The sequence below is a fragment of the Centrocercus urophasianus genome, unplaced genomic scaffold (assembly GCF_019232065.1).
Source record: "Centrocercus urophasianus isolate 14NV4802_14NV808 unplaced genomic scaffold, USGS_Curo_1.0 seq_12, whole genome shotgun sequence".
NCBI lineage: Eukaryota > Metazoa > Chordata > Aves > Galliformes > Phasianidae > Centrocercus > Centrocercus urophasianus.
In genome coordinates, this window is record NW_024884364.1 from 6585119 (window position 1) to 6612625 (window position 27507).

The following is a 27507-nucleotide window of genomic DNA, read 5'->3' on the forward strand; positions in this document are numbered from 1 at the left end:
TATGTGTCTTTACTGAGTGCAGTGAACAGTACTGAGTTAGTATCTCTTGAGACCAAATCTAGCCATTCACTCACAGCACTGGTGCTGTACAGTGGCAGGGCTGTGTGTTTCTCCCCAGTGCCTTGCTTCTGGGCTGTAGGTACGTTAGGAGGGGTTGTGTCATAGACAGGAAGTGAAGTTTAGTCCCTGTGCCTGGCGCTGTGTTTGGCCACATTGTCAGGTCTACAAACAAAGAACTGACAGTAGCGAAGGGAAGGGCTCGTGCTTACTACCTTCATGCACACAAAAAAAGCTTAAGGATGTGCCCAAACCATTTACATTGCTGCAGGATCTTACCAGTCCCACTGGCTTGCCAACCTGGAGCACTCTGTGAATACAGCAGAGTTGCAACTTTCTGCCACAAGTTCTGACCACAAGTGAAAGCAGAAGGCCAATATTTATAGAATCACAGAATCATATAATCACAGAATGGCAGTTGGAAGGGTCTCAAGGATCACCACATTCCAGTCCCCTCCTCCCCCAATCCCTCCACACGAAGTGTTTCCAACAACTAGATCAAGTACTAGATTAGATTGCCCAGGGCTCCATACAACCTGGTCTTGAACATCTCCAAGGATGGGGCATCCACAACCTCATTGAGCAACCTGTTCCAGCACCTCACCACTCCTCAGTGAAAAATCTTCCCCTGACATCTAACCTAAATCTTCCTTCCTTCAGTTTAAAAACATTTCCCCTTTTCCTGTCATCCAGTTCCAACCCCCTGCCATGGGCAGAGTTTCCAGTAACTAGATCAAGCTGCCCAGGATCCCATCCAACACAACCTTGAATGCCTCCAGGAATGGGACATCCACAGCTTCTCTAGGCAGCCAGTGCCTCACTGTGCTCTGAGTAAATAATTTCCTCTTAACTGGTAACATAGATCTCCTCTCTTTTAGTTTAAAACCATTCCTCCTTGTCCTATCACTATCAGACCATGTAAAATATTGGTCTCCGTCCTGTTTATAAGATCCCCTCAAATACTGAAAGGGCCACAATGAGGTCTCCATGGAGCCTTCTCTTCTCCAGGCTGAACCAGTCCAGCTTCCTCAGCCTTTCTTCACAGCCAAGGTGACCTCTGGTCATTTCTGTGGCCCTCCTTTGGATCTGCTCCTTGTCCTTCCTGTGTTGGAGTCCCCAGGCCTGAATTTAGATGAAGCCTCAGGAGAGCAGATTAGAGGGGGACAGTCACCTCCCTCACCCTGCTGGCTGTCCCTCTTTTGTATTACAGTAGTGCACTGAGCATGTCACAATGGAAGAAACAAATAGATCATTTCCAAGCAAATCTGAGATTAAGACCACAGATTTCCTCAACTCATACTTTTTTCTGAAGTGCAGCAGAGCAGACTCCAGCCCAGGGCTGGATCTCCAATGGCTTCTCTCTTGTTTCAGCATTGGTGACTGAAGATTATTCTGAATCTCTTACAACACCAATGCTAAAATTACAGGTGAAATCCTAGCCTTACTTAAATTGGTGAGGTTTATATTTCAGCTCTGAAGCTGCAGCTGCCATTAGTGAGTGTTGCTTCCGAACAGGCTGTAAAAGATGGAAGTAAGGAGAGAGAAAGAACAGGAGCTTGAAGACAAATTTTGGAATAGGCAACACAGGTTGTCAGAGCCAGAATATATACTTATGCCTAAAGCCAGACAGAATGTGGGGATAAAGTATTAAAATTCACCAAAACACTAGGCAGTTATGGACTTCATCCACACAGGCTTGCATTCAAACCTTCTTCCTCCTTCTTAGAGTTTTGCATAATTTTCAAATCAACAGGTGCTCAAATCTCTTCAGAACCAAAACGGTATTCTAAAAATACTTTGTACCACCTTAATTCTAACTACTTTTATCCCATTTTCCATGTCTTCCATCAGCTATCTAGTAAGATCTTTGAAACATTTTTCACAGCTGCTAAGACAGTTCTGCAAAGTCAGCAGCACTGGGGAATGCTACTGCACACCAGCCACTGCTCTCACTCCTGCCCTCTCATCCCTTTCTTTATACATGAAATGCATTGTCAGTTCTGGTTCTGCAGTACTGCCCAGCTTTAACAGAGGGATTGGGATGCTCTTCTAAATGTTTGAGAAATTTTCTTCTTCATTAAGCCCTGTAGGTTACAGGTAATGTCCAGTCATCATTAATAGCATTTCCAATTACTGTTTCTTGCTGGAGGAAAATGAAGAGGTTGAATAGCGTCTGTTTTCTTTCATAATGAAAAGAGGATTCGTTTGCTTGAGGTACAGCTGGAAGCGTGTGGTCACTTGAACACTGGCTAATTGGGACCTTATGACCTCTATCTAAGGCTTATTTACATGAAGCCTTGAGTCTCACTGTTCCTATCATTAGGATAACAACATTTCCTTTGCATCTCTTGTCCTTGTCCAGTTCTTTAGTTCTTTCCCTGAATACTCTGCAGCTCAGCAAAGGGCCAATGTCCAGCATGGGCACCTGGCTGCCAGAACCTCAGCTGAGATTTAAGCCCTGGTCCAATGTTGCATGCTGACAGTGATATTACATAGGCCACAGAAAGGAAGAAGCAGCATTTTCACAGACCACATATTCACAGTTGAAGATGATAAAGCCAAAGATCCTTATATGGTGTAGGGTATTAGAGCTAAAGGATATGGGAAGGGATCATCTAGTTGGGAAGAAAACCACAGATCTACTTGCCTGCAAAATCAAATTCCCCTTCAGAGAAAAGCTACAGCACTCTTTATTACTTAATTTTTTCTGATACTTTATTATTAACCATCTCCTCTACTTTTCCGCCTGAAAAATAGTTCAATATCAACAGAGAGAAAAGCTAAGGAATTAGGAAGTTCTCCTTTATATCTACAGCATTAATGTAGCCTTGAGAAATACACTGTGCTTAGAGATGTTCAAATTGAGCTTGCATGAGTTGGGGTTTCGGATGGTCTATTGGAAGTTCAGAACTGGAGGTGGAACCTACACACAAAGCCAACTCTAGTAGCTGTCTTCACGTCCACCACTGACTTGTAGGCCTCCTGCAACTATTTCAATTTCTTTGGTTCTCCTGACCACTGCCAAGTCTCACAGACAACTATATGGCTGAATATATTTGTGCTATGCTTTTACAAAAAGGACACCTTTCAAGTATAAAATGGACCTACATGTCATTGCAGTCATCCACGATCATTGAGTGGCTGTGTTCAAAAAACAAATATGTTAGTGTGTAAAAGGGCTGGAATGAAGAGAAACACAGAAGAAATACTGCCTTCCTGGAAATACATAGCAAGTACAGCCTTTTCTGGACTAATGTATGTAGTGTTTGTCACCCTGTTTCACAAAGAACGTTTGTAGATTTAAGGGGAGTTCGGAGCAAGAGACAAAGCCTGGAATTCTTTCATACAAAATGCAACTGAAAACATTGCTTGTGTTTTTGTCAGGAGAGAGTGAAATAGCAAGGTCTGTGGTGCTGTGCCATCTGTGCACATGCCTATAGAATACACCATATACCATAAGCAACAGCATAATGTTGCTTAATAGCATAAAGGGCTATCAGAAGCTTTTGTTCTCTCTGTGATGAACACAAGTAAAGAAAGATATTTCAGGCAATGATGTCCAATTCATTGGTAATCTTTCCAGACATGGTACAGTTGATTGGAGTTGGGAAAGCTGTTGACACTTAGTTAATCAGATATTGTGTATTTTTATATATGCCACATAAAGCCCTAGTTATAATTAGTATTGAAAGAGATGATACATCACACTTCAGGTGTTAAATCAAATTCTAAGTGGCAGAGGACAGGGATGGGTCCTAGCTGTAGAGAGCCTATAGCAGCATTTGGTGCTGGCCACAGCAGGAGAAGTACAGTAAATGAATGTTAGGTCTGACTTGTATTGGCAGCTTTTAATGTCCCTCTGCAGTTATTCTATAACTTCACCCTGCTAGGCTCCATGGAGCTGCTGCAGATTGGAAGCGATCGCTGAACTGCCACTGGTAATCCAGTATTAATGCACCTATTATGCAGCACTCAAGGAATGTTGAACTAATCTGATCCCTCTGACTTGCTGAACCTTCCCAGTCCCATTTCTTTCTGCAGTCATCTATACCACTGAGTCAGTACTGCTACCTCTAGAGTGACGCTTCTTGGATCTGTAAATCCCAGCTGATACTCTGCAAGCTTATACCTGTCTGCAAAGTTCAGCCTACTTGATCCCAGTGCAAAGAGATGACACTGGTGGTGCTGCAGAGCACAGCTGGGAGCTACAGCAAACAGCTGCCATTTAAATTTCATTGTCTGTCTGCTCTGTCCAAGAGTCTGCTATTTGAAACTTCCTACACTAAAAATTTAGCTATCATTTATGGCAGAGGGGATTCCTTCCATGTGGGGATTTTGGAGCATTTTCTGAAGATGGCCTGTAGCAGGTCACTACAGAAGGCACTGTAACAAGGACATAGTGATTGAAAGCATGACCTAGGCAGTTTAACCATGGACTTTGGCTGTAGAGACCTGTATTAGTGTGAGTGACCACTACGCAATACACAAGACATCAGTATGTACTGCCTTCAACTCCATCTGCATGTACTGCCTTCAAGAGCTCTTTCCTATAGAGGTCTGTAGAAGTATAATGCTCTCAGCAAACCTCACTGTAGGCATCACCTAGAAAGTTTAGTACTATACATGTCCAAGACTTTGTCCATTTGTGAGAATTCTATATAGATTCAAACAATAGTGAAGCTGTTGTTTACAACCTCCCCATGGTCAGGAAAGCCATGCAGTTTGCCATGATCAGTGAGGAGTGGCTCACCTGATACTGCAACAGCTGTGGTTCTCAGCATTAAAAGGTGTCATCTTTCCTATAATTTCCATCCTTCACAAAATAAACCAGTTAACCACTCTTTCTAACTGAGGCCTCCTTGGCCTAAACCAATGATTAATTTGCTTTCCTTGGGAGGCATTTTCCAGAGTCATCCCACATGGTATCAGTAAATATGCTTAATGCCACCTAGAATTTCATTAAAAATGGTCAGGTCTTTTATACTGCCTACATGTATACCAGGCAAGCAGTATCTCATTTAAAAATGGCAAATTTAACACATACATGGCACCAGAGATAATATTTAACTCTGCAACAGAGAAGAAAATCTGCATCTATTACAAGTTTCTGGTTGTCTGAAAAACTCTGCTCCTCACAGGGACTGCAATCCACATATCCACCTAGGCACAATGCAAAGATTAAAATTTTCAGAGCAGCTGAGGACTAGGCACATACTTTGTCACCCTGAACCATGGTGCAGGTAACCTAAATTGCATTTATATTCTTATTTTTTTGCTTGAGTAATACTACAGACAGGAAAATTCTGGTATGCTTGCTTAGAGTTGTTCCCTCTGGGGTGCTCATGGGAGGACTAGTGCATTTGCATTGTGTTCCTCAGCTGCCAGGTGTAGCAGCGGAGATAAGCTCCAGTGAAACAGGAATGTCAGTGAGGTTGTTCTGTCTCCTGCCAGCTACCCACAAGCCAAGACTAAAATTCCAGTTATACAACTGCAATCCTCTTGCATAGTGCAGGCTGTACTCTAGCTCCTACATGACAATGGACAGTCTTCCCTTCCAAATCTTTATACAGCCAGTGCTCTCTAGATGCAGCAACTATTGTCCTTCAATCAATACACTGATTGAGCAATAAACAAAGAACTTATTCAGCTATAAACCATGGAAAAGGATCTGCAGGGACTTGCTGCCTCTGAGGAAGTGAACATGGTGCCTCCCTGTGTTCCTTGCTTGCAGGGTACGGGGCCCCAGGGAGAACTGTGGGCTTGCACGCATGCAGGACAATTGACATCTGGCTGATTTTTCATTTCAGCCGTGAAACTACCCCATTGTAAAGCTATTTCATCAAGCAGGAGAAAGCAATCTTCATTGCTCAACAAAAGAAGACCAATTTGTTTCCTTAGACACAATTTACTCTTTCACATTTCTGGGCTTTGTTGTATCCTTACCTGACAACTTGAGAATGCTTTTGAAGTGAGAGCTAGCCAAGTTTGGATATGAGCCTTGAAAACCTGGTAAATTACAAAGAGAATCTAACATTGTGTGATATTCACCTCTTCTCCTCATAAGGCTCACAGTATCCCTTCTTCTGTAATTTGCTGTGCTGGATTGCTGATCTCACTTCAAAGCTGTATTAATGTAGATTCTTTCCAATGGCACTGATGGACACTCTCCACATTTAAGTTAGTGCACCCTAGATTTAATATCTCACCTCTCCATCCATATGTAAGGTATAAATTCCTTCCAGTCACTTTTGAATTTTGACCTGTTGAGTAGATTGTCATTCAAGGCAATTTCTCTAAGCATAATTCCAACATTAAAGGGGCAAAAGTTGGATCATAACTAGAAAGTCAACAAAAATAAATATTGGCAAGAAAGCTCAAGTAAGAGAATACCTTTCTGACATGCAAGTCATCCACTAGTCATGAAGAGAACAGAAAGATGTCTTTCTTACTTCAGTCCCGCATTGCTACTGAACAAAGCCCAGTGACTCATTTCATAGTGTCCTCAGATTGGAATCTTCCTACTTTTCTCAGAGACGATTCACTGAGGATTGCTTAGAAACTGCCCTACTTTACAATTGAGAATGCCCATGATATGAGAACAACTAATAATGGATGCAGGACAATTGGGTGAAGTCATTTCCTAAGCCACTACCAATATACTGGTCGAGTACATGGAACTGAATAACAAAAAGGGTTGAGGTCTGTCAGGGGAATTAGAGGATTGTATGAAGAATCACCCAGCCTCCCTCCCACTCCAGAAACATTAAATATTAAGCATTTAAAAATCATGCAGTCCTCTTTATCCATTAATTAGTCTTTTCCTCTCTTCCTGTCTTCTTTGTCTTGTCTTCTGATAAAAATAAAAAATCTCTTTGACTGTTTCTTGTGTTTGTCCATAGAAGATATCTACAGATAACACGATATAGCCTGTATCTACAGCCTGTAGTAAAATTCAAGGCAGATGAACATGACTGCACAAAAGTAGCACGGTCGGCATGCCTCGCAGTAGTAGCAGCCAAGCATGCTATGGCAACCAGCCAACCAATGACACTGGCAAAGAGCCAATTTGATTTATTTTTGGCAGCCTGAGACTGCATTCTACTACTGTGCCAGTCTTCGATCACAGAAACGATAAGAGATGACCTTTGAAAGCCAAGGGGACAACTTCTGGGAGAAGGGAACTGATGAAGCTGAAACAGGGTCTGTCCCCAGGCTAGCAGAGTACCAGAGTGGCAGATGTTTGGTAGCCCTCCCTCTTCCAAGAACAATCAACTAGTTCAGTCATGCCAGCAACCATCAGTGAATGATATGTTTACTGGGTGAAAACTGGGAGAAAGGTTGAGACACATGTCTGTAAGACCATGAAAGGTGTAAGTGCCAAGAGAGAGAAACAGTTTTAAAGAGATGAGAGAGAATAATAGAATTAAGATAAGCAAAAGAGAATTTAGGCATCCTAACATGAAATATTGTCTGTCTGTGGGATCTTTGATACTGTGACGATGCTCTTCTGTGGAAGATGCTATGAAGAGAGAGCTGCTTCTTACTGTTCTCGACATTGTGCTATAGAGCATGTTGCAGAACACAACCTAGCATCCTCAAAGAGACAGACAAGAAGGCCTATTTAATCTGTGGCTTTTTCTTCTTCATTTCCTTCTTGCATTGCTCTGGGGCCCAGCTGTTTGACTTTGTGGCTAGGAGGCTGATACCATCCTTTAATAAGAATTTAGCAAAAAAAAATAAAAAAAAATCTATATTCATTAACTTTTTAAAGAGAATATCAGTTTAACTGTGGCCACACACCTTCCATGTTTGCTTTCTGCAAACATTTGTAAGCTTGAGTATTACTGCATGCATATTAAGTGGGTCTGAATAGATGCACATACTGGCCTTGAACAATCAAATAATCACTGAAAGCTCATTTTTAAACACTTATTTGATTGTAGATTTTGTAACTTACTCTGTTGGCTAGTTATTTACATAAGCAGCAGTATCATGTGCAAATGTGTATTAGATTGTAATATTCTCATTTCAAATGATGTTAAGGGCAACAAGACCATGGGGAAGATATCTGCAACTGACTCAGAATACTGAGTACAAAAAAAGAAAACATTATTTGATTACTGACCACTGAAAACAGGTAAAATTAAGCAAGTGAAATATCTTAATGCTATGAATTGCCTATCTCTATTCATTACAGAATATTACACTGAATAAAAATACGATGTTAATTCAAAGCAGAATAGCTATTCTTATTTAGGAATAAGACACTCCAAATCTTAATCGAAAGTTAATGTGCACTCATTATTCTGTGTACACAAGACTCCAAAACACTGAATTACACTGTTTTTACCAGTGACATTTATACCTTTGCTTGTGTACAAATACAATGCAAGTACAGCATGCAACATACCAAATTAGATTTCTCAAATCATATACCTTTTATTTTGCAACTCCACTCATCATATAAAGTGAAAGACAGAAGAGATGGAGACCACCAAGAGCCAACATGGTTGAATGCAAATTCAAGATTTATCTCTAGAAATGCTTAAGTGAAAGGAAGTAAAATAAGCATCCCTTTGCTGTTATGTACTTTCAGCTTAGAGTCACACTCCTCAAAGCAGTTCCCCTTGTCTGCACATTAAAACAGAATTATTTTGCACGAGCTCTTCTCTGAGTACTTATCTGTCCTTTTGGATAAGTACTTCCTTATCTTTCCACTTTGCTGAGTGGGTGCAGTCACCTGAAGCTCTGAGTTAGCTATGAAGCTTGGAAGCCTAACTGTGGAATTTGATTTATCATTTTGGAAGAGAAGTCATTCAAACAAATGGAATGAGGAAAAAACATCAGTGAGTGCAAGTCTGGATGAAGATGCTCTCTAACATTTATATAAGGCCACTTATGAAAATCAAGGTGGTACACTACATTTTTTTTCCTCAACAAGCTATTGATCCCAATTGAGTGCCTCATGAATGTGGAGGTCAGTTACACTTTGCACTGCCTCTTGATCAAGTTTCATGTGGTGCCTGCCTCTGATGTACTGTTTCTTTTATTTATGTTGTTTTTCTTTGATAATTTACAGAAAGTAAAGACCAAGAGCAAAAACGTCCTCAGGTCTTTGATGTGTTTTCTACCTATCTCAGTATCATAATTCAGTAACTGCTCTTTATGGTTTGCAAGCAATATGCTACTGTCAAAAATGTTCACTTTTGCCTCTCCAAACTTTTGACTTCTTCCCAGGGAACTAGTTAAACAGACCTGCAGCTTGGTTAGGAGAAAGAATTGGAAAACACTTCCTAGACTGACTGCATTCAGCTCTCTCTCTCCAGTCCTCATTCATTGAGCTGTCAGGGCCTTTAATCTTCCCTTTCCTACCTGATCCTATTATCAGCTGACTGACCCTCTCTCGCCACCATGTAGAAAAGGGCTAGATGGCACATCCACCTACCTAGAGGAACAAGAGCCTCAAGAGGAGATGCAGTTTTTCCAAAGATATTGGGAAGCAGAAGAGAGGGTGTTAAGGAAGAGCATGCACATCCACCACCCACAAAACCTTTCGAAGGCATTCTGTCTTTAAGTCTCACTCTGATTCCTGTGATGGAATCAGAGGTCTCGGAGCCATCTGTATGAGAACAAGGCAGGCACCCATTTCTGGAGAGGCCCACTCCCTACCGAGGCGCTCACTCACCTGTCTTCTCTTCGGTTTGGCTGCTCTCCACTGTCTCCATTTGGGGTTGCGCTGTTGCCTTGGCAGTAGCATCCTCTGCAGCAGGGGTGGTGGTGGCAGTGGTGTCAGCAGCAGGCACGTCGGCTTGTTTAGGCTCCTCTTTGTCTTGGGCTTCGTCAGCCTTCAAGGATGGCGAGTTATCAGTGGAAGCTTTAGTGGCACTTTCCGTCTCGGCAGCAGCAGCGGATTTTTCCTCTGAGGAGGCGACAGGAGTGGCAGCCTGCGGGGCTGGCTGCTCTGAGCCCGTGTCAGCGGCTCCGTTCCCTTTTTTCTCCTCTGCTGGCGCGCTGCTGTCTTTGCTGCCCTCATCCAGCTGGGCACTGTCGGCGGCGCTGGCCTCTGTGGCAGCAGAAGCCTCACTCTCTTTATTCTCAGCCGCTCCGCCAGCAGGGCCTTCATCCTTCTTGTCGGCGGCCTCAGACTCGGATGCGGGGGCATCTGCCTTCTTCTCCCCCTTGAGCTTTTTCCTTGTTATGTGTCCACGGAAGCTGGCCTGGATTTTGGTCGCTGCCTTATGAGCTTTATCTTCTGGTTTGATGCCATCTTGCTCAATCTTTTGGTCCCCGTCCTCATTTTTTTCAACCTTAGAAGAAGAACAAGGAAGGAGGGCAGAGGAGAAAACAGGGTAGTATGGTTAGGTTGTGGGTGGACTTGATCTTTAAGGTACTTTCCAATCTGAGTGATTCTATGATTAGGTAAGTTAAGATTACTCCAGACACAGCCCAGACTCGTCTTTAATTGGGAAATTCCCACCCTCCTCTCCTGCTAACAGGTGACAAGTTTGGAAGCAGCCATTGCATTTGTTATGGGTTTGAGGACAGTGGCTCTTTTTTCATGGCTGGGCAGACACAGGGGATTGGCAAAAGGAATTTGCCATCATCTCTGCTAGCGATGCTAGAGCAACTTGCCTGCATGGAAAGGCTTGCACTAGCTGGACTGTCACTGCTGGCATGATTTACTTTCCCATCCATTTTGAAATTTTCCATTTTTTTCCCCCAGTCACTTTTAAAACACTCTCCCACAGGGGTGTTCCACAGTCTTTCCAGATCCTCTTACGCCTTCAAATCTTTGTTCCTTTTTAATGAAACTTTGTTTCACAGGTGCGTGACTCTAGCTACATCGAGTGTTTCATGCTTTATAGCTTTTTGACTCAGATTTGCCTGCAGAGACCATTACTGCCACCCACCCTGCCACAGATGCAAGCTATTACAGACACACACATATCCTCCTCACAAATGGCCTGCCTGCAAGCATTCTGAGTCCTTTTTCTCTGCTCCCCACTCTTGGTTTCATTGTAAAAATAATGGACAGATAGATATCAGCGTTTCCAATTTCAGCAGATTATGACTATTTCTCTGACTGTTGGGTAGAACACAGCTTTACAACAAAGAACAAGCATTCCTCCTGTTTTTTAGACTTAAGCCATGCATTAAAGACTTAAATAGGACCAAAACAGAGCCCATACTTCATGCTGGTCTGCTGCAGACAGATAATGCTCAGTTTGTAAAATCCTACTGAATTTACAGGTCATACCATTCTTCACCCCAATAACTTTAGCTGTTCTTGGGCAAGTAGCAGCTCAGCTGCATACTGATGAAAGGACACTGTTCTATTAATATTCCCATTGGGAAGCATTCAAAAGAGCTACTCAGAAGCAGAGGCACTGGCCTCTTTGCTGTCTGTGCCTGGTTTCCAATGCTGGCTCGGGTCACAAAAGAAAGAAAATGAGCTGGCTGAGAAAGATAGCAAGTGTTTATTTCTCCAAGGGAAGAAGAAACTATTCCTCAGGCCACTGCAACTGAGAGATGCCATCTGGGGAAAGGACCAGAACCAGAAGTTCAGAAATACGTCCAAAAAGACTGCAGCTGGAACAAGGGAGGAGACACTGCTGTATCAACACATAGTGCTAGAAAACAGTGCATGTGAAGAGGGTGACAGTGGACTGGCTACAGTCATCAGTCACTGAGAAACAGACTGTAAGGGATCGTTCCCATGCATAATGAAAACACTGATGTGAGACAGATGGGAATGCACATGTGAACAAAGCAGTGCCAGCAAACCCAATATTTGGCCACCAGTAAGCAAGAAGTACCCACCACATCCTTCTGGGGCCACCAATGAGGACAAGGTCCCCTCTCCTGATGTCCAAGCAGGATAGTTCTCCAGATAAACAGGGGTGAATTTCAGTAGAGATGGTGGCCAAGGAGCTAGCAGCCCCAAATAATCATGGAAAAGAGCTGCTCCGCACAGCTGTGTAGGATTAAGGATTGGTCTGAATGCACCAGCACAGCTGATGTTGCAATGTGACCCAGATGAGCAGAGCAGAGTTCTGCACAAATTCACCTACCCTGCTCTTCAGGCAAGCTGTGCAGTTTCCACTAAGTCCTGTGTTGCTGCAGCAACATTACTACTGCCCAGGGAGGTTGTGGAGTCTCCTTCTCTGGAGATGCTCAAGACCTGCCTGGACACCTATTTGTGTGACCTGGTGTAGGGAACTTCCTTTGGCAGGGGGGTTGGACTCGATGGTCTCTGAAGGTCCCTTCCAACCTCTATGATTCTGTGTAGACAAGTTGGTTTAAGGAGAGCTTGAATATGTACGCATTATACTGAAGCCAGAGCAGCACAGACACAGATACACAGACATAGATATTCCTTTCTAGCACCAAGTAACACATGCCCTAGCTTTGACACTTACAAAGGTCTGTGATCAGTTTCAAACAGCAGCATGATTGGGAAACTGGAAAAATAACTACAAGATCCTAAAGATCCAGTACTATATGTTGGATTCCTGTCAAGCCAATAGTGAATGTGGCAAAATTTCAGTCCTTGGACAAAAGGTGAAAATTATTGCTTGAAAGATCTCTTGCCACTAGGACAGCTGTGATGAAATGTAGCCTTGCTGCATATCTTGGTGACAGCTTCCTCCACAGCAGATACCCTGGCACGGGCTATGCAGTTCTGCGAGAGCTTCTCTCCCTCCTGCTGCAGGATGGATTCTCCTGACACAAGAGTTCTGATCAAGGTGCATGCAGGGCTCACTGGCCAACCACCCTTAACCTGACCAGGAGTGGGAGAGTGCTTTTCCTCTTCTGGGATGTCAGACTGGAACCTCACAACCACAACTACTATATTTCAGAGCTAGAAGGCTCACTGCTATTCCAATGACATCGTTGTCCCCTTATCCCAATTGGGATGACATCAGCTTGAGTCCCTGCCAGACTGCAAGGTTCACAATTGCAGAATGTTTTTCCAGCAGTGCACTTACAGCATCAATTCAGATATAAAAGATAAGGAACATGAGGCTGGGTCAGACATGGTTTTAAGGTCATGAATAAAAACAGTGTTCTAATAGTTGGACTGTGTCAACTCCAACGGCTCTTAGTAGCCCTCAAGAATCCCACTTCAGTTTTTCTCCACTGCAGCATCCTAGGCATTTGAAATGACTTATTTTGAGCTACTGGCCTGAAGCTACTTCTGGGACAGGACACGATATCCATCTAGTATGTAAGTCATGTTGTGTAACAATGGGTTGGATAAGAAGCAGATTGTTTGGAGGTAAACTTCTGTTCTCACAAAAAAAATGAGGGCTCTTCATCTGTAGATTACGCACACAACAGATAAGGTTTAATTAAGGAAGTTGCTCAGAAATAACCTGTACACAATGAAATTCCTGGAAAGCAATTTGTCTTTCTTCGAAAGCTAAAAGGGTGAGTCAGCCTTGCCAGGATGTATTCAAAAGCACTGCAGTGGAAAACGAGAAATCTATCTGTCTTATCTATCCGCCATGCATGTATGACATCTTGGTCATAATATTGCAGTATTCTGGTATAAAAGTGACAATTATTATTAGTGTTTGTACAGACTCAAGAGCCCCTAGCCAAGAAAGCAGGTCTGGTAAGGAAAGTTTTCATGTATTATTATTCAGTCATGCACCCCCTTCATCTATAAACTTATGTATAAACTCATACTAATACTTAATATTGAAATATTCAAGATATTCTTAATGTGCATGGAACTTGAAAATACTAAGGCTGGTTCATATATAGGTACATACAGAGCCAAACACGTCCTTCTTCATTTAGACCATCCCCACATACCCTCTGAAGCCAATGTACAAAGCTTTCCCTTTATGAAACATACTGGTAGGATTTATGTCTCTATCTGCATAGCCCACATCATCTTTCCAATCCTGGAAAAATGATCCTCTCACCATCTCAATCTGCTTGTCTGCCACACCTCCAGCTTTCTAGGACATTCCTTCCCAGGCAGACAGTTCCTGTAAGTGAGACTTTCCTTGCTGTCACATAGCTCAGAGTAGTAGATGAGAAATGAATGCTTAGGACATAGACAGGGTAGAGGTTAGTTTGTAAGTAATAAAAATGTGAAAATTTCATTGACCCAAGACCCCAAGATTTCTAATCTCTGGCTACTTTTCTACCTTCCATCTCCAGAGCTTACAGAGGTATCAAATACAACAAATAATGAAGAAAGCTCTGTTTTAACCTCCAAGACCAGCTAAATGGAAAATACGTTACTCTCATTTTAAAAAACAAACAAACAAAAAGAAAACAACCTTGTATTTAGTGAAAAGATATATGGACCTTAAGTAATTCAATTTTCATGACACCTGCACTAAGGTACATGTGGAAATCTTTCCTTCAATTGACTGGGTGAAACAGTGCTGAATCAGCTAATCATTGGTGGTATTTGTGGGGTGAATTATAGAATGGCTTGGGTGAAAGGGACCTCAAAGCCCATCCAGTTCCAAGCCCCTAACGTGGGCAGGACTTTCACCCACCTGCTCAGGCTGCCCGGGGCCCCATCCAACCTGCCCTTAAACATTTGCAGGGATCAGACATCCACAACCTCTCTGGGCAGCCTTTTTCCACACTTCACCATCCTCTAAGTGAAAAAATGTAGTTTAAAACCATTCATCCTTGTCTTAACACTATTTGCCTGTGTAAAAAGCTGGTCTACCTCTAGTTTGTAAGTTCTCTTTAAATACTGGAAGGCTGCAATGAGATCTCCCTAGAGTCTTCTCTTCCCCAGGCTGAACCTGTCCAGCTCCCTCAGCCTTTCTTCATCAGCCCTCTGAGGAAGATACACATCAGCCCATAATGCTCTAATCTTGACTACTGTACAAGATATATTTGACTGACATCATTCAATTGATTTGCAATGAGATTTAGGCACCTGATTCTCACTGATTTCACAGGATTGAGTCACCTCAAAGCTTTTGTGGGCCTGGCTCTGCATGACCTGATTTGTCTCAGATATAGTATTTAAGGAGCAGAGTGCATTTAAAAAAAAAAAAAAAAAAAAAAAAAAAAAAAAAATCACAAAAAACCATCTGTCTCCCCAGAAGGAGTGAAACATGGACACGTGAGAGAGAGAGAGAGAAAAGACTTTCACATCTTGTGAAGTGAGGAAGCAATTTAGCACAGAGAACAGCTTTCTTTTTTAACCCAGTTAAATGGTGTGAAGACACCTGGATATGGGATGGCACCTCTTAGCACAACCTGTCTGCAAGTCGAGGAAACAAACAGAGTTCCTTTTATTCCCAGGCTGTCAATGGTGATGGTGGCAAAACACCCCGGAAAGAGAAAAGGTTAGTTTGTGTCTCCAGAGGCTGTGCAAGATGGTTCCCCAGAGTATAACCAGCAGGGCATCAGCTCTTCAGCTTTAATACTTGAGCAATTATTGGGTTTCCATTATTTTCCCTATGAGATTCTCTCACAGATGTGAAATTTTCCCTCTGTTTTATGATACCTGAAATGGAACAGGCTTATGATAGGCAGGCAATAGATGGATGTTATACACTTGTGTATGGTGACTGAGAAGTGAGGTAGAAAATTACCTAAACTAAATCTATGTAAGTATTTTCAGTGTGCCTTCTCAATAAATCCACTATACTTTCCACTTTGGTGTCATCTACTACCTGATCTCCCCGTAGTTCCAGTGTTTAAATTGAGAAAGGCACCATAAATGCCTACACTGCCTTTGCAGGCTGGGTCAGAAAAGGAAAAGCCTCGTACCTGAAGCTGATGCAAAGTGCCCAACGTCCAACACTCAGACTTTTTGGAAGAATGGCTTTGGGAAGTCTGTGAGAAATAGCACTTGGGTCTGTGGGAAATACTACTTGGGTTTGCTGCCGTGGCCACAGAGCACAAGATGCCTTCACTCATCTTTCAGCTCCATGTGCCCAAATTATACTTTGGTGCTACAGCCCACCAAAACGATGCTTTTACAGGATGTCAAGGATGTATGCTTACCCTGAGGGCTTATGTGTGTGAGGGTACCTGAGAACACAAGGTCTGTGTGGACTATATTGAAGGTTTTGAGTGCTTGCCATAATCAGCATCTATGCTCTTGTTCTAGGTTGGATCTTGGCACATGCCACGCTACTAGCTGTGCCCAGTCTTCTTTTTGGAAAGAAATACCTGTGTTGCTCCAGAAGGAGCCAACCAGCAGGTGTTCAGGTCAAGGCACAAAACCTTTTAAAGTAACACCTTTACATGAAGCAGTAGCTTGTATCCTGCAGCTCTTATTCATCCCCTCTGTGCAAGCACAGGTCTGCATCAAGCTCTGCTGAAGGGAAGTGTCCCTGCTTCTCCCCAACCCAAGCAAACTGCAGGCAGGGATACCACAAATCCTTCCACTGCTGGTTTCTGAGGTTCACTTGACCTTTACTAGGTTGCACCAAGGAATTATGAGGCATTTTGTGCTGGCACCCACAGAGCAGGAGCAACCAGGCTGAGGCCCTATTACTAGTTTTGCACACAATATTTCTCCCTCCTAATTTGCCCAGGGTTTTTCTAGCCAGCAGAATGACAATGAAAGGCTCAAGCCCCAAGACCATCCAATTCCTAAACCTTCTTCTTAATCTGCTTATTAGTCTTAGACTTCTGGTACCTATGACAGTAACTCTTAAAACTAATCACTCAACCTTGTGAAGAGAGAGAGTAGAGCATCAAGTAGCTCCCTCCCTGCTTGATGATAAGCATGGGGCTGTATTTATTATTTTTACTATTATTATTTTAATTTACATCATTGAAAATGGGGGCAATTACCATCTGAGAAAGCATTCACAGGTTTGTTAAAGTCAAACAAACATCATAAGCAATTAGGGAAAGCAAAGAGCGTATTAATTCCCATGACTTGGGAATATGCTCAGAGGGTGGGCTCTGCCAATGCAGCAGTAAGCTCCCCTCCCAGCACAGCCCCAGGCCTTGCCACTGTCTGGTTGAGCAAGGAAGTTGTGGAGATGAAGCCCACAGTGAAAAGAAGAGGCTCTGCACAGGGCTGATCTGGTAAGAGAGAAGGCTAGGGCAGTGCCATGTCAGAGCTTGAGAGGGAGAAAGAAATGAGAGCGTAGGACTGGAAAGTACAAAAGAATTAAATTGGGAGGAGAAAAGGAAAGGAAGAGAAGAAGTAAAACCTTGTCAGAACCAAGCCACTTCATTCAGCACAGACCACCCCCATCAGCCATGCTCACCTCATTAACTGTATTCACATCAACAAAGTCTTCAGTGAGGAAAACTCTTTGACTATGCAATAGCCTCCCTTGCCTTCCCCACACTGCTCTACAGTAAACTGTTCTGCAAGATGATGCTTCTATAACACATTGCATCCCCCACTGCTTTATACCTAGGACCAGCCCAAAGAAGAAAAGGTCTCTCTCCTCCTCAACTTCAGCTATTGATAGGGTAATATTCTACACCTGCTTCCTGTGCCCACAGCCATGATGGGTGGCACAGGGGTGCTGCATCCCACTGAAATTAGTGGCAGACCAAAGGAAGTCACAACCAAGATTCTTGATCAGGATCTGGCAAGGACAGTCAATATTGCTTTTCTTACCATTCATTATCCACCCAGTCAGACTTTTTTCTTCTGTTTTTCTAATCTCCCAAAAGTGAGCCTGAGCCACGGGACCACCTTCAGCCAACACCTTCCTCCTCCACAGGGAGCAGAGAATAACCTGTTTAATCATCAGAGCTACTTCCAGCAAAGCCCAAACAACCAGACTTGCAGGTCTTCTACATTACTTGAAAAATGCTCTAAACCAGATCATTCTGAAGCATCTCTCACTACTTTTACAGCTACTGTTTCAGACAGACCAATGCCACAACCTCTCTGCAGAGCTGAACAGTGCAGGTATTGTGACCTTGTATCCCTAAAAAGGAGGATTTCATAACAAAGGCTGCTACCTATTGGTATAGATTCAGTCTCCTTACAGGTGCAGCTTGTTTACTTGGCTTAAAGTTTTGAAGGGTTCGATGGCTCCTGGTGGCTTTCCTAACCAGCCACGATTAGATCTGCTGGCTCAGCTTCTTGCTCTGCAGTGTTGCCTAACCCTACTAACACCAGACCTAGTTCCACTAAGACTGCAGTTAGCTTTGTATCTGGATGGCAGTGTTGAGTGCTGGCTCTGATTTTCACAGCACCTCCATTTACTGATTTGTGTTGTGGCTCTTTATGTTAATTTGGGATTTTCTTCATCCACACAGATGCATTTTTTTGTTTCTGGCTTGCCCCGGCCTTTCTCTCCACCCACCCTTACTTCAGTGGTACCATTGATGCTCATGGTTGCTCCACAGACTTTCTGCAATGCAGCAAATAGGGCTCTCACTACAGTATGCATATGGACTCACTACAAGTAGTGGATAAGACATGGCCACCTCTTATGGATCTGAATTTTTCCAACCAACAGCATGTCTTGGATACCAGAGACCTTAAAGGAAATCTTCTGTGAAATTATTCTTGGCCTACTTTTTTTCTTTTCACTCCTTTTATGTGTTTAAATACAAGCAGAGAAAGGAGGGAGATGTGTATCTCCTCCCTACTTACCCTCATCTTAGTTGAAGTGAGGATGGAAAGAATAAAACTTACTCTTGAAATATCATAGAGGAGAATGGGTCCTTGGGCCCACTATCAGCTCTTAGATATTGCTGACACAGAAAAGTGTGAGAAGACCTGGACCTTATCTCTCTATTCCTCCTAGCCCAAAGTTTGTACAGCTCACTAACAGACAGTTGCACTGAGATCTTATTGGAAATTCAAAGCCAAATGCAATGTTGGGAGGCTAAAGTGGGGTGTAATTCTATTGATTTCAATGTAATTTTCACCTGAGATAGTATTTATAAGTCCTTTGTGGTCTGCTACTCCAAACTGCTTGGGAAAGATGACATTGCTATGTTCCAAAAGGACTCTGATCCTAATTGAGTTAGCATTTGTAGTGCTGTGAGAGTCTCAATTGCATGGTGTTGTAGCAAGACAAAGTATTGTGCAATATTTAAGCTTCGCTCTTATCTATTCCCTTCTGTCAGTGTAGGATAAGAACATCCTGAAAGGAGGGATGAGAGCCTGTCAGAACCTGAAAAGGCCTCCAGAGGGGACCTGTATGACACAGCTTCTTTCACTCAAGTATTTGGGGCTTGACTGACTGAGACCATGCACCATTTGTGTTACTTTAATACTTTTCAGGGTGCATAAAGCTGAAGAATCAAACCCTTGATTGCAGCTGTCACTCCTGATGGCAGAGTGCCCACGGCTTAATGCTGTCCTTACCCTTCTCCTGTCCTTCAGGCAGGGTTGTCACCAGAGCGCAGACAGGGCTTTGATGGGAACTTTCCTTGGGGGCCACAGGCAGAAAACGTGACACAGAGCAGCCTTAGGGCTTAATCACTTATTCCAGAGACTGGCACTGAGCTCTGGGAAATGCACATGTGGCTTCAAGCCATTTTGTTTCCTACTTTGCTCCTCTACTGTACACAACTCTATTGAAAAAGGAAGAGGGGGAGGCAAGCCTGCAGTGCATGCTGAGATAGACCCTTTGTGGACACTGTTGAGTTAATGTTGTAAAGATCTCCAGCCAAAAGGAACACGTTGAATAGATGTTGGGAAAAAAGCCTAAGTGTTTGGATTTGCCTCTCATAAGGGCTAGTATGCCCACAGACATATGTAAAAAGTCTCTCAGAGCTTCCCCTAAGAATCCTGCTGTAGATGAGCTCTTCTGTCTTGCTCTTCTGGACATCCCATCATTAAGTAGATTTTATAAGAGAGCTTCAAATGGCTTTAAATATCTTGGTCCTAAAATCTTCTGGTTTTGTTGTTTTTTGGGTTTTTTTTTTGTTTTGTTTTGTTTTTTTCATTCTTCACTCAGGAAACGAAACAAGCTCCTTCTACTTCTTTTGTTCTGCTGTGGATGTGTTATGAGAAGTGGGTTTTCATCATGAGCAGAACCTGTGAGGTTTCTTCTCTCATGAGCCAGTGCAAAGACAGGCAGAAAGCAATGGCATAAACGTGTAGACTGTCTAACATCAGGAAAGTGTGTGTTCAGTCTTTCAGGAAGAGCCAGCACACACAGAGTGCCCAGCTTTGTCACAGAATGAAGAGCAAATAGAAAGCATTGAAGGCCAGTTAGATGCTCTCCAGGGTCCTCTCAGCCCTCTCTGTGCACTGCAGCAGGGCTGATATTGTTCATATTTAACCAACTCCGTAAGATCAGCACCTCTTACCAGCATTCATTCATTTCCCCCAAAGATGATTCTCTGGGTTTCTCTGACAGCTTATTCATTTGGTAAGCTAAAGAGTTCCTTCCCAGAGTTTCAGTCAGCCCCTTGCTTCTTGACCATGTTGAGAACAGCTTGCTTCTGCTTTCTTAGTAACATTCCTTTATAAATCAATAACTCCCATCTCTCATACTGCTCTTTCTTACCAGACCATTCTTCCTACAAGTCTTAATCCCAACTCAGGGATCCTACTTTACTTACTTACTGAATTCACACTTGTTCTGCTGAGAAATGACTAAAACATCACCCCAGCTTTAATGAATAACGAAACACTATACTCACGAAAATAATAATTAGCAGTGTAGCTAAAAATACATCAGTGTGTGGATCAGACTCCCAAAGGCAGTAAGAAAAGCCGCAGCCACGAACATAGATGGTGATGAAAATAGCTCAGCACTTTAGAAAAAAAGAAAAAAAGAAAGACTTCAGGGGAACTTAGGAATGGCTGAGTATCCTATAGATAGATAGCAATCCATGCAGACTGTTCAGTGCAACCCTAAGCCTGACTGCTCCATTTCCTGTCAGCCTTTCCCAAACGCCATTCAGTACATTTAGGAGTTTTCTGAGGATGTCAAGAGGTTGGATAGCTGAAGCTGGCTAGGACAAATAAGATGGAGTGGAAGGAAGCCAGCCACTTTTCAGAGGTTCTTAGAGTTTTCATCCGGGCTCCTATTGTACTAACAGTGAGTTTCCAGATGAAGGAAGAGGTGCCTGCTGTGAGAAGAGCCAAATGCAGGAGGATTTATGATGATGACGATGGTTATTATTTCTATATCCTTGGGATATATCTCCCTTGTGGTGCTGGGACAGGAAGCAAAGAAGCAAGCAACAGAAGTCAAGACAATGAGAGTGCTGAATACAAGAAAGTTCACAGGCAGCGTACTGGTTTAAGGAGGAAAGACAATTGAGATACTGTAGGGACCAGCTTGCTTTCTTAGAGCACCATCAGACAGAGCCTTTTTTTTTTTTTTTTGCAGAAAGAATTTCTGCTTCTTTGGGAAATCACAGGACAAAGATGACTCTTGTGAGTCCAATTTGTTGATTCATCAACAGTAACAACATTTAGTCCTTCACAAGACATGCTACTGGAATTAGGCAAATTACAGGTCTGCTCAAATGAAGAAAAAATTACAGTATGCAAAGATTACGGTCTATGTTATGTGGAGGTTACATCAGTAGTTATATTCCACTTTTCAGATGAACTGTTGGCTTAGCCGTGAAAATAGTCACAAATCCCACATATATTATTACAGTGAATGATTACTGTATCAGATATTTTAGCCTTGGAATCTTCTCGTTTTGTTATTTGTGGGTTGTTTGGGTTTTGTTCATTTGAACCTTTTATTTCCTTCCTCTTCAGTGAAAAAGAGGAAACTATCATTGGAGTATCACAAACTGCATGTCACAAACATATATATATATATAAAAACAGAGGAGTACATCAATAACACGGGAGCAATCTACTGCCTGAATTCAGTTGGCATAACCTATTCACTAAATCCTGCTGAAATAAAATCAGAAATGAAGCACAGATGCAGAATATTTCCAAACAGATTAAATTCCACAAGGGTCCTTTGAGCTCCTCAAGAAACAACAAGTTCCAAATGCATGAATGGTAGTCTTCCAAACTAGTCTCTAACTCAGGGTTTCACAATCTGTCTAATCACTAGTAATACTTAACAGCATTGAATGTAGATGTGAAGACCCTTTTGGGGCTTTCAGATACTTAACATTTTGATTTCAGTGTAATGCAAAGGACAACAGTTTCCACCTGTTTCTTGCTTTGGTTGCAGAAACTTTTATTGCAAAGCCTCAAGAAAATATAACACATCCTCCTCTCTCCTCATCAAGGTGCTCACTTTCCAGATTGCACTTTACAGACATTAATAAATTGCTGACATTTTAGTACGCGTTTATATGCTTTAGATCTAGTGGGTCCGTATAAACTTGATTCAATGAAGAATTAAAGGGTCAGGTCTTAAGGAACCAGTGGTGGGCTTTTCACAAATGCCTCCTTGCCTTAATCCTGCCAAAACCAGTGAGAATTAAGCACCAAGACTCTTCGAAAAACCTCTTGGGCTCCTGCCTATATAAATCTAATTTGTCAGGACAGTTCTGTAAATTACCCAATGCCATCTTGCTACTGTTGGAAAGCAGCACAGTAAATATCTGCTGAAAGATTGCAAAGTAAAACAAAGGAGCTTAAAGAAGACTTAATGCTTGAGAGGGAATTCTGGATATTTGAAGCTCAGGAAACTCAGAGGTATAAAAGGATTACAGTAAAATCTTGGTTCCGATTTTTGCAGTCAAAAGGTGGAAAGTGAAAATGCAGGAGGCAGACAAACTCCTACAGCCCTGCTCTACTTTGCAGAAGTCTTCTGTTAGCCTGGCCCAGGATTTTCACAGGGCAGCTCCTAGTTGCATGTCCCTCACCTCTGATTAGCTGGCTTTATATGCTTTGGGTTTGATTCAGAGCAGTGCTGAACACTCAGAGCTGCAGCTGAGATCAAGGGGAAATGTTTTCAGATACGTGCAACAGAAAATAAAAGCCAGTAGTAAAAGTCACGTCTTTTCTCAGAACGGGCACCTGAAATTAGGGAATCCTGTTGACCAAACAATCTCTTTGTGCCTCAGTTGTCCATCTGCAAAAACAGAATAAAATATTCAGTTATCCCACATAGGTGTCACAAAGATTAACTAAGTAATGTCAGGGAAGTTCACAGAATCACAAGGCAGACCAGGAGAAAATTAATATTTCTGATTTCAGAGCAGAATCTGAAGAGTATTTACTGAGTATAGCTGTGGGGTCACATGCTGACTTATTATGAGTGAACAAAATATTGAATAACTGCTCATTAAGTGAGTGCTGTCCATTCTGTGACCTGAGTGTGGCAGGAATCCCTGGATAGAAAAATAAGATGTAGTCCTGCTATTAGATGTGTATTAAAATACATACACAAGAGGAGACCGTTGTGAGTTTGCACAGGCAACTACACTTCCAGTACTGGCTATCTTTTGAGTACTTAGCAGCCTTAATAACTGCCTTTTAACACAGTTTCTCTGTGGTCTTTTTCACATGTACACTAGCTCACATTGCATCTGAAATCTAAATATATTTTCACTCTTATTAATGCAGGATAATTCCATTTCTACCCTGATTTCACCTTCTAAAATGCAGTGAACTGCATCATGGGAGTTCAAACCTCCTGGCCTACAAAAACACCTGCCAATGTTTGGGCAGGTTCTAGTTTGATCACTTTGCAGAAGAGAAGGCACTAGGGACACCTCATTGCAGTCTTCCAGTATTTAAGCAAGCTTATAAGCAAGAGAAGGAACAACTTTCTACACGACCTGATAGTGACAGGACAAGGGGGAATGGCTTTAAACTAAAAGAAGAGCTATTTAGATTAGATATTGGAAAGATTATTTACCCAGTGGGTGGTGAGTCTCTGGAAAAAGTTGCCTGGAAGAGCTGTGGGTGCCCCATCCTTGGAGGTAGTCAAGGACAGGTTGGATGGGGCCATGGGCAGCCTGAGCTTGGGGGTGGCAGCCCTGCCCACAGTAGGAGGGTTGGAGCTTAATGATCTTCAAGGTCCCTTCCAATTCAAGCTGTTCTATAATTCTGTTACTCAATTTTTCTATGTTCAAGAGGTGCCAAACCCATGGCAGGTACCAGGAATGAGGTGAGGGATTTTCAACAAGTAGCTTAGGAGGAAGTTTTTCACTCAGAGGGTGGTGACACACAGGAACTGGTTGCCCAAGGAGGCTGTGGATGCCCCATCCCTGGAGGCATTCAAGGCCAGGCTGGATGTGGCTCTGGGCAGCCTGGTCTGGTGGTTGGTGACCCTGCACATAGCAGGGGGTTGAAACTAGATGGTCTTTGCAGACCTTTTCAAGCTGTTCTGTGATTCTATAAGACCACAAGACTGTCCTCCTATATGGGAATGCCCACTGAAAAGCAGCCCTAGCACCAGCAAAGTGTGCTATCAGTAATGTGACGTATCTCCATAGTAGGAGGCACACTTCAATTCCTCAGTCTCTGTGTGTGGCTTAGAAGCCACAGGTCGGCCATAGTCAAATTAGGAAAGGCAGAATTATCAGTGGAAAATGAGATATTTTTCTTAGCAAAAAAATAAATTAATGGAAAGTAAGTCTTATCTGGCAATTTAATGAATGCACAATTACTGCATCAGGGAAAAGCCCCCTGAAGATTTCACTATTTAATATGTACAAAAAGCTACTGAACAGAGAATTACTTTGTTCAAAGGATCAGTTATATCCTTGCCTAGTTTCCAGCAACTCAGTAGCTATCCTGCAGTATCAGAACTGGAACAGCAAAGGTGCTGCAGGGCAAGAGCATGGGATGCTGATAAAAGTGGAACAATGGAATGGCAGAAATTCTGCTCAGCATTTTTCTCTGCTCTGTATAACTGAGTGCTATTTCACTGCCACTGGCAGCAAACTGACCTCCAGTTCACACTGCAGTACTTGAAAATCGCGTCTTTTAGAAACTGTGCCCATCTCCAATTGTGATTCATTTCTCCAGGCATTTCTGCGACGTTCAGAGTTTTCACAAATAGATTTCCAAACAGCAGAGTTGCTCTGCACTCCAAAGAGGTACTCAGCATACTCTGCTGCTCGCTGCACCTGACAGCAGGAAAAGCTTAGAGGCAAGTACCCAAGAGAGAAGTTGAAACATTACAGCTTGGAGATATCAGTATCGATGCTACCTTGCTGTGTGAAGCTGAGATGCAATTAATTATATGTGAGAGGTAGAGCTGGATGGGGCTGGATATGAGGAGCCAGAGCAACGAGAAACACATTTTTCTTTCTGTGGGACCGGGCCAGAACCACAGAAGAAAAAGAGGAAAAACCAGACCTGTCAGTGGGACCAATCACTGTACTTAGCAAGACAGGAAGGCTAACCTCAGTGTGGGAAGGCCCATTCAGTTGTAGAATTCTGTGCTGTGGCAGTGGAGATGCTTTGGGGATCAAAAAAGGAGTCGGAGTTGCTCCAGGATGAAATCCCATCTGATCTGAAGGAAGTGAGAACTACAAAATTCCCACCACCTCATAAATGCTAATACAAGACCTGCATTTTCATTACCTCTGGCAAGCATGCATCTAGTTTGGCCAGATGCACTTTGCAGCAAGGCCTTTTTCTTCTCTACACTGATAACCTCTCCACTTCCACCCCTAACTGGCCAAGGAGGGGGATCCTGCCTCCAGACTTCACATCAAAACCTTCTCTTATAGCCTACTCCATATAGTGTCTCTCCAGATCACTCAGCCCTAGCCAATGAGTCTGCAAAAATCCTGACAGTCAGAGGACTAACTAGAGGAGCAGTCTCTTAAGATGCCATGATGGGCAGTCTTGCCAGAAGGTACTCAAAACAGGAGACAAGGTGCCCTCATAAGGCACAGGCTTCATAACTAGTAGTTAGTTTTGTCAGGTTTACAGTGTCATGCCATGCTGACACATCTCAAGAGAACAGAGGTACAAGTCTTATTCTATGCATGGAGTGCAGGAGAATTGCTTTTGTTCAAAGACTTCTGAATTTCTGCGTTGGAATTTCTCTATTTCCATGTCAGCCTCTGTTAAGACAAAACTGTTCCCTGAGATGTTAGGTTGCTTTGTGCCCTGGTGGAACAGGAATCTAAACTTCATGAGAGCAGCATCAAGGCTGGGACAGAGAACCTACAATGCCATATACCTGCCTGCTTTCTTGCTTGTCAAACCTAGGTCTTCCTCAGGAGATCCTCCCACACAATCCTACAGACAGATGCATGCTCCATTCCCACAGGCACACACACAAAATGACCAGCAAACCGAGCAAACAAATGATTTATATTACTCAAGCCACATCTTCCAGGTGCAAGGCAAAGGAAGAGGAAAAGAAAAGTATGTTTCCCATTACTTCTAGATTAGTTTATGGAAGGAATGTAAATACTAGTTTAAATGGTACTGATGGTACACAGAGGAGAAAACAGGCAGAATGACTTTTGCTGATGATTCCACTTTCTTCTGTGCCTCAGTTTCTGCACTCACAAAGGGAATAATAACAAGAGAGGTCTAGGCTTGATCTGTTAGGGATCTAGGATGATACTACAGAAAAGGGTAGTACTAGTTTCAATGACAGAATATTTGGCCCATTTTGGTCCAGTAATTTTGCAACCCCTTATTCACAGGCACAAGTACACAGTAGTGTGACTCATGCATTGCATAAAAAGCCTGTCCTACAATCATCTTTATGGGCACATGCTAAAAGCTGATGTAGAAAATGTAAAATGGAGACTTTCTCTGAAACTTGGCTTTCACACCCTTTTGAGTATGCCCTATGATAATTTTTATCATGTCATTTATTTTTTTCTGCAAGTCCTCCCCACCCCCAGCTACTATAAAAGATAGGCAAAGCTCACTGAGTGGGTAGCTATTCAGTATTTCCCTTTATCCTAATTTCAGGCATGGCAAAGTGCCTTATTTGCCACACATCATTCAAAGCCAGGACTGAATACAGAATTACTAATTACCTCACAGCCTTTTCTAGGGTACTGTTTTGCCACAGTATCTCAGTGCTCCATGAGCCTTAACAGATGTTCTCACCAGGGAGGTAGGTGGGGTTGTTATCTCTACTTCACAGACACTGAAATCAGACACAAAGAGTGTAAGGTGAAAAAGTCCGCAGCATCTGCTGATTTGGGGTCCCTAATTTGAGACGCCTTGGATTAGCATTTCCCCAGATCTGTGTGCACACTGGGAGCAGAACTCCACACCAGCTCTGCATTTCTGCCAGTCAGAGCCCAGGTGTCTCAGATGGAGAAACCAGAAAATGAGAACACACCAATTAGTGGCCACCCCTGGAAATCTCATTTATAGGCATTTTCAATATCACACAGAAACCTGTGGCAGGAGGCAGGAAAAATTCAGGAGCAGAATTCAATTGCCATAACATGAGACCATTCTTCTGCTTTCAAACAGCCCTCCGCTCAGTTCAATACACAACCTTCATCGCTGGCAACAAATGGAATAGGAGACTATAGAAAACACCTTTGCTCATGGCAAAACTCATTCAGTCCCTAAGTATATCTTACTTTGTGCATTGAATGAGGCTAGGATCCTAGCAAAAAATTAACCCACTCACTCCCTTTCCCTCC

At 42.8% G+C, this 27507-nt stretch overlaps 1 protein-coding gene across 1 annotated transcript in view; it reads right to left on the bottom strand.

The window, feature by feature from the left end:
• GAP43 (growth associated protein 43) overlaps nucleotides 1-27507 on the bottom strand; it is a 53502-nt gene that overhangs the window by 13816 nt on the left and 12179 nt on the right. Inside the window, exon 2 of the mRNA XM_042810588.1 lies at nucleotides 9743-10364. Coding sequence (XP_042666522.1) covers nucleotides 9743-10364 — 622 coding nt within the window. The remainder of the gene's footprint in view (nucleotides 1-9742; nucleotides 10365-27507) is intronic.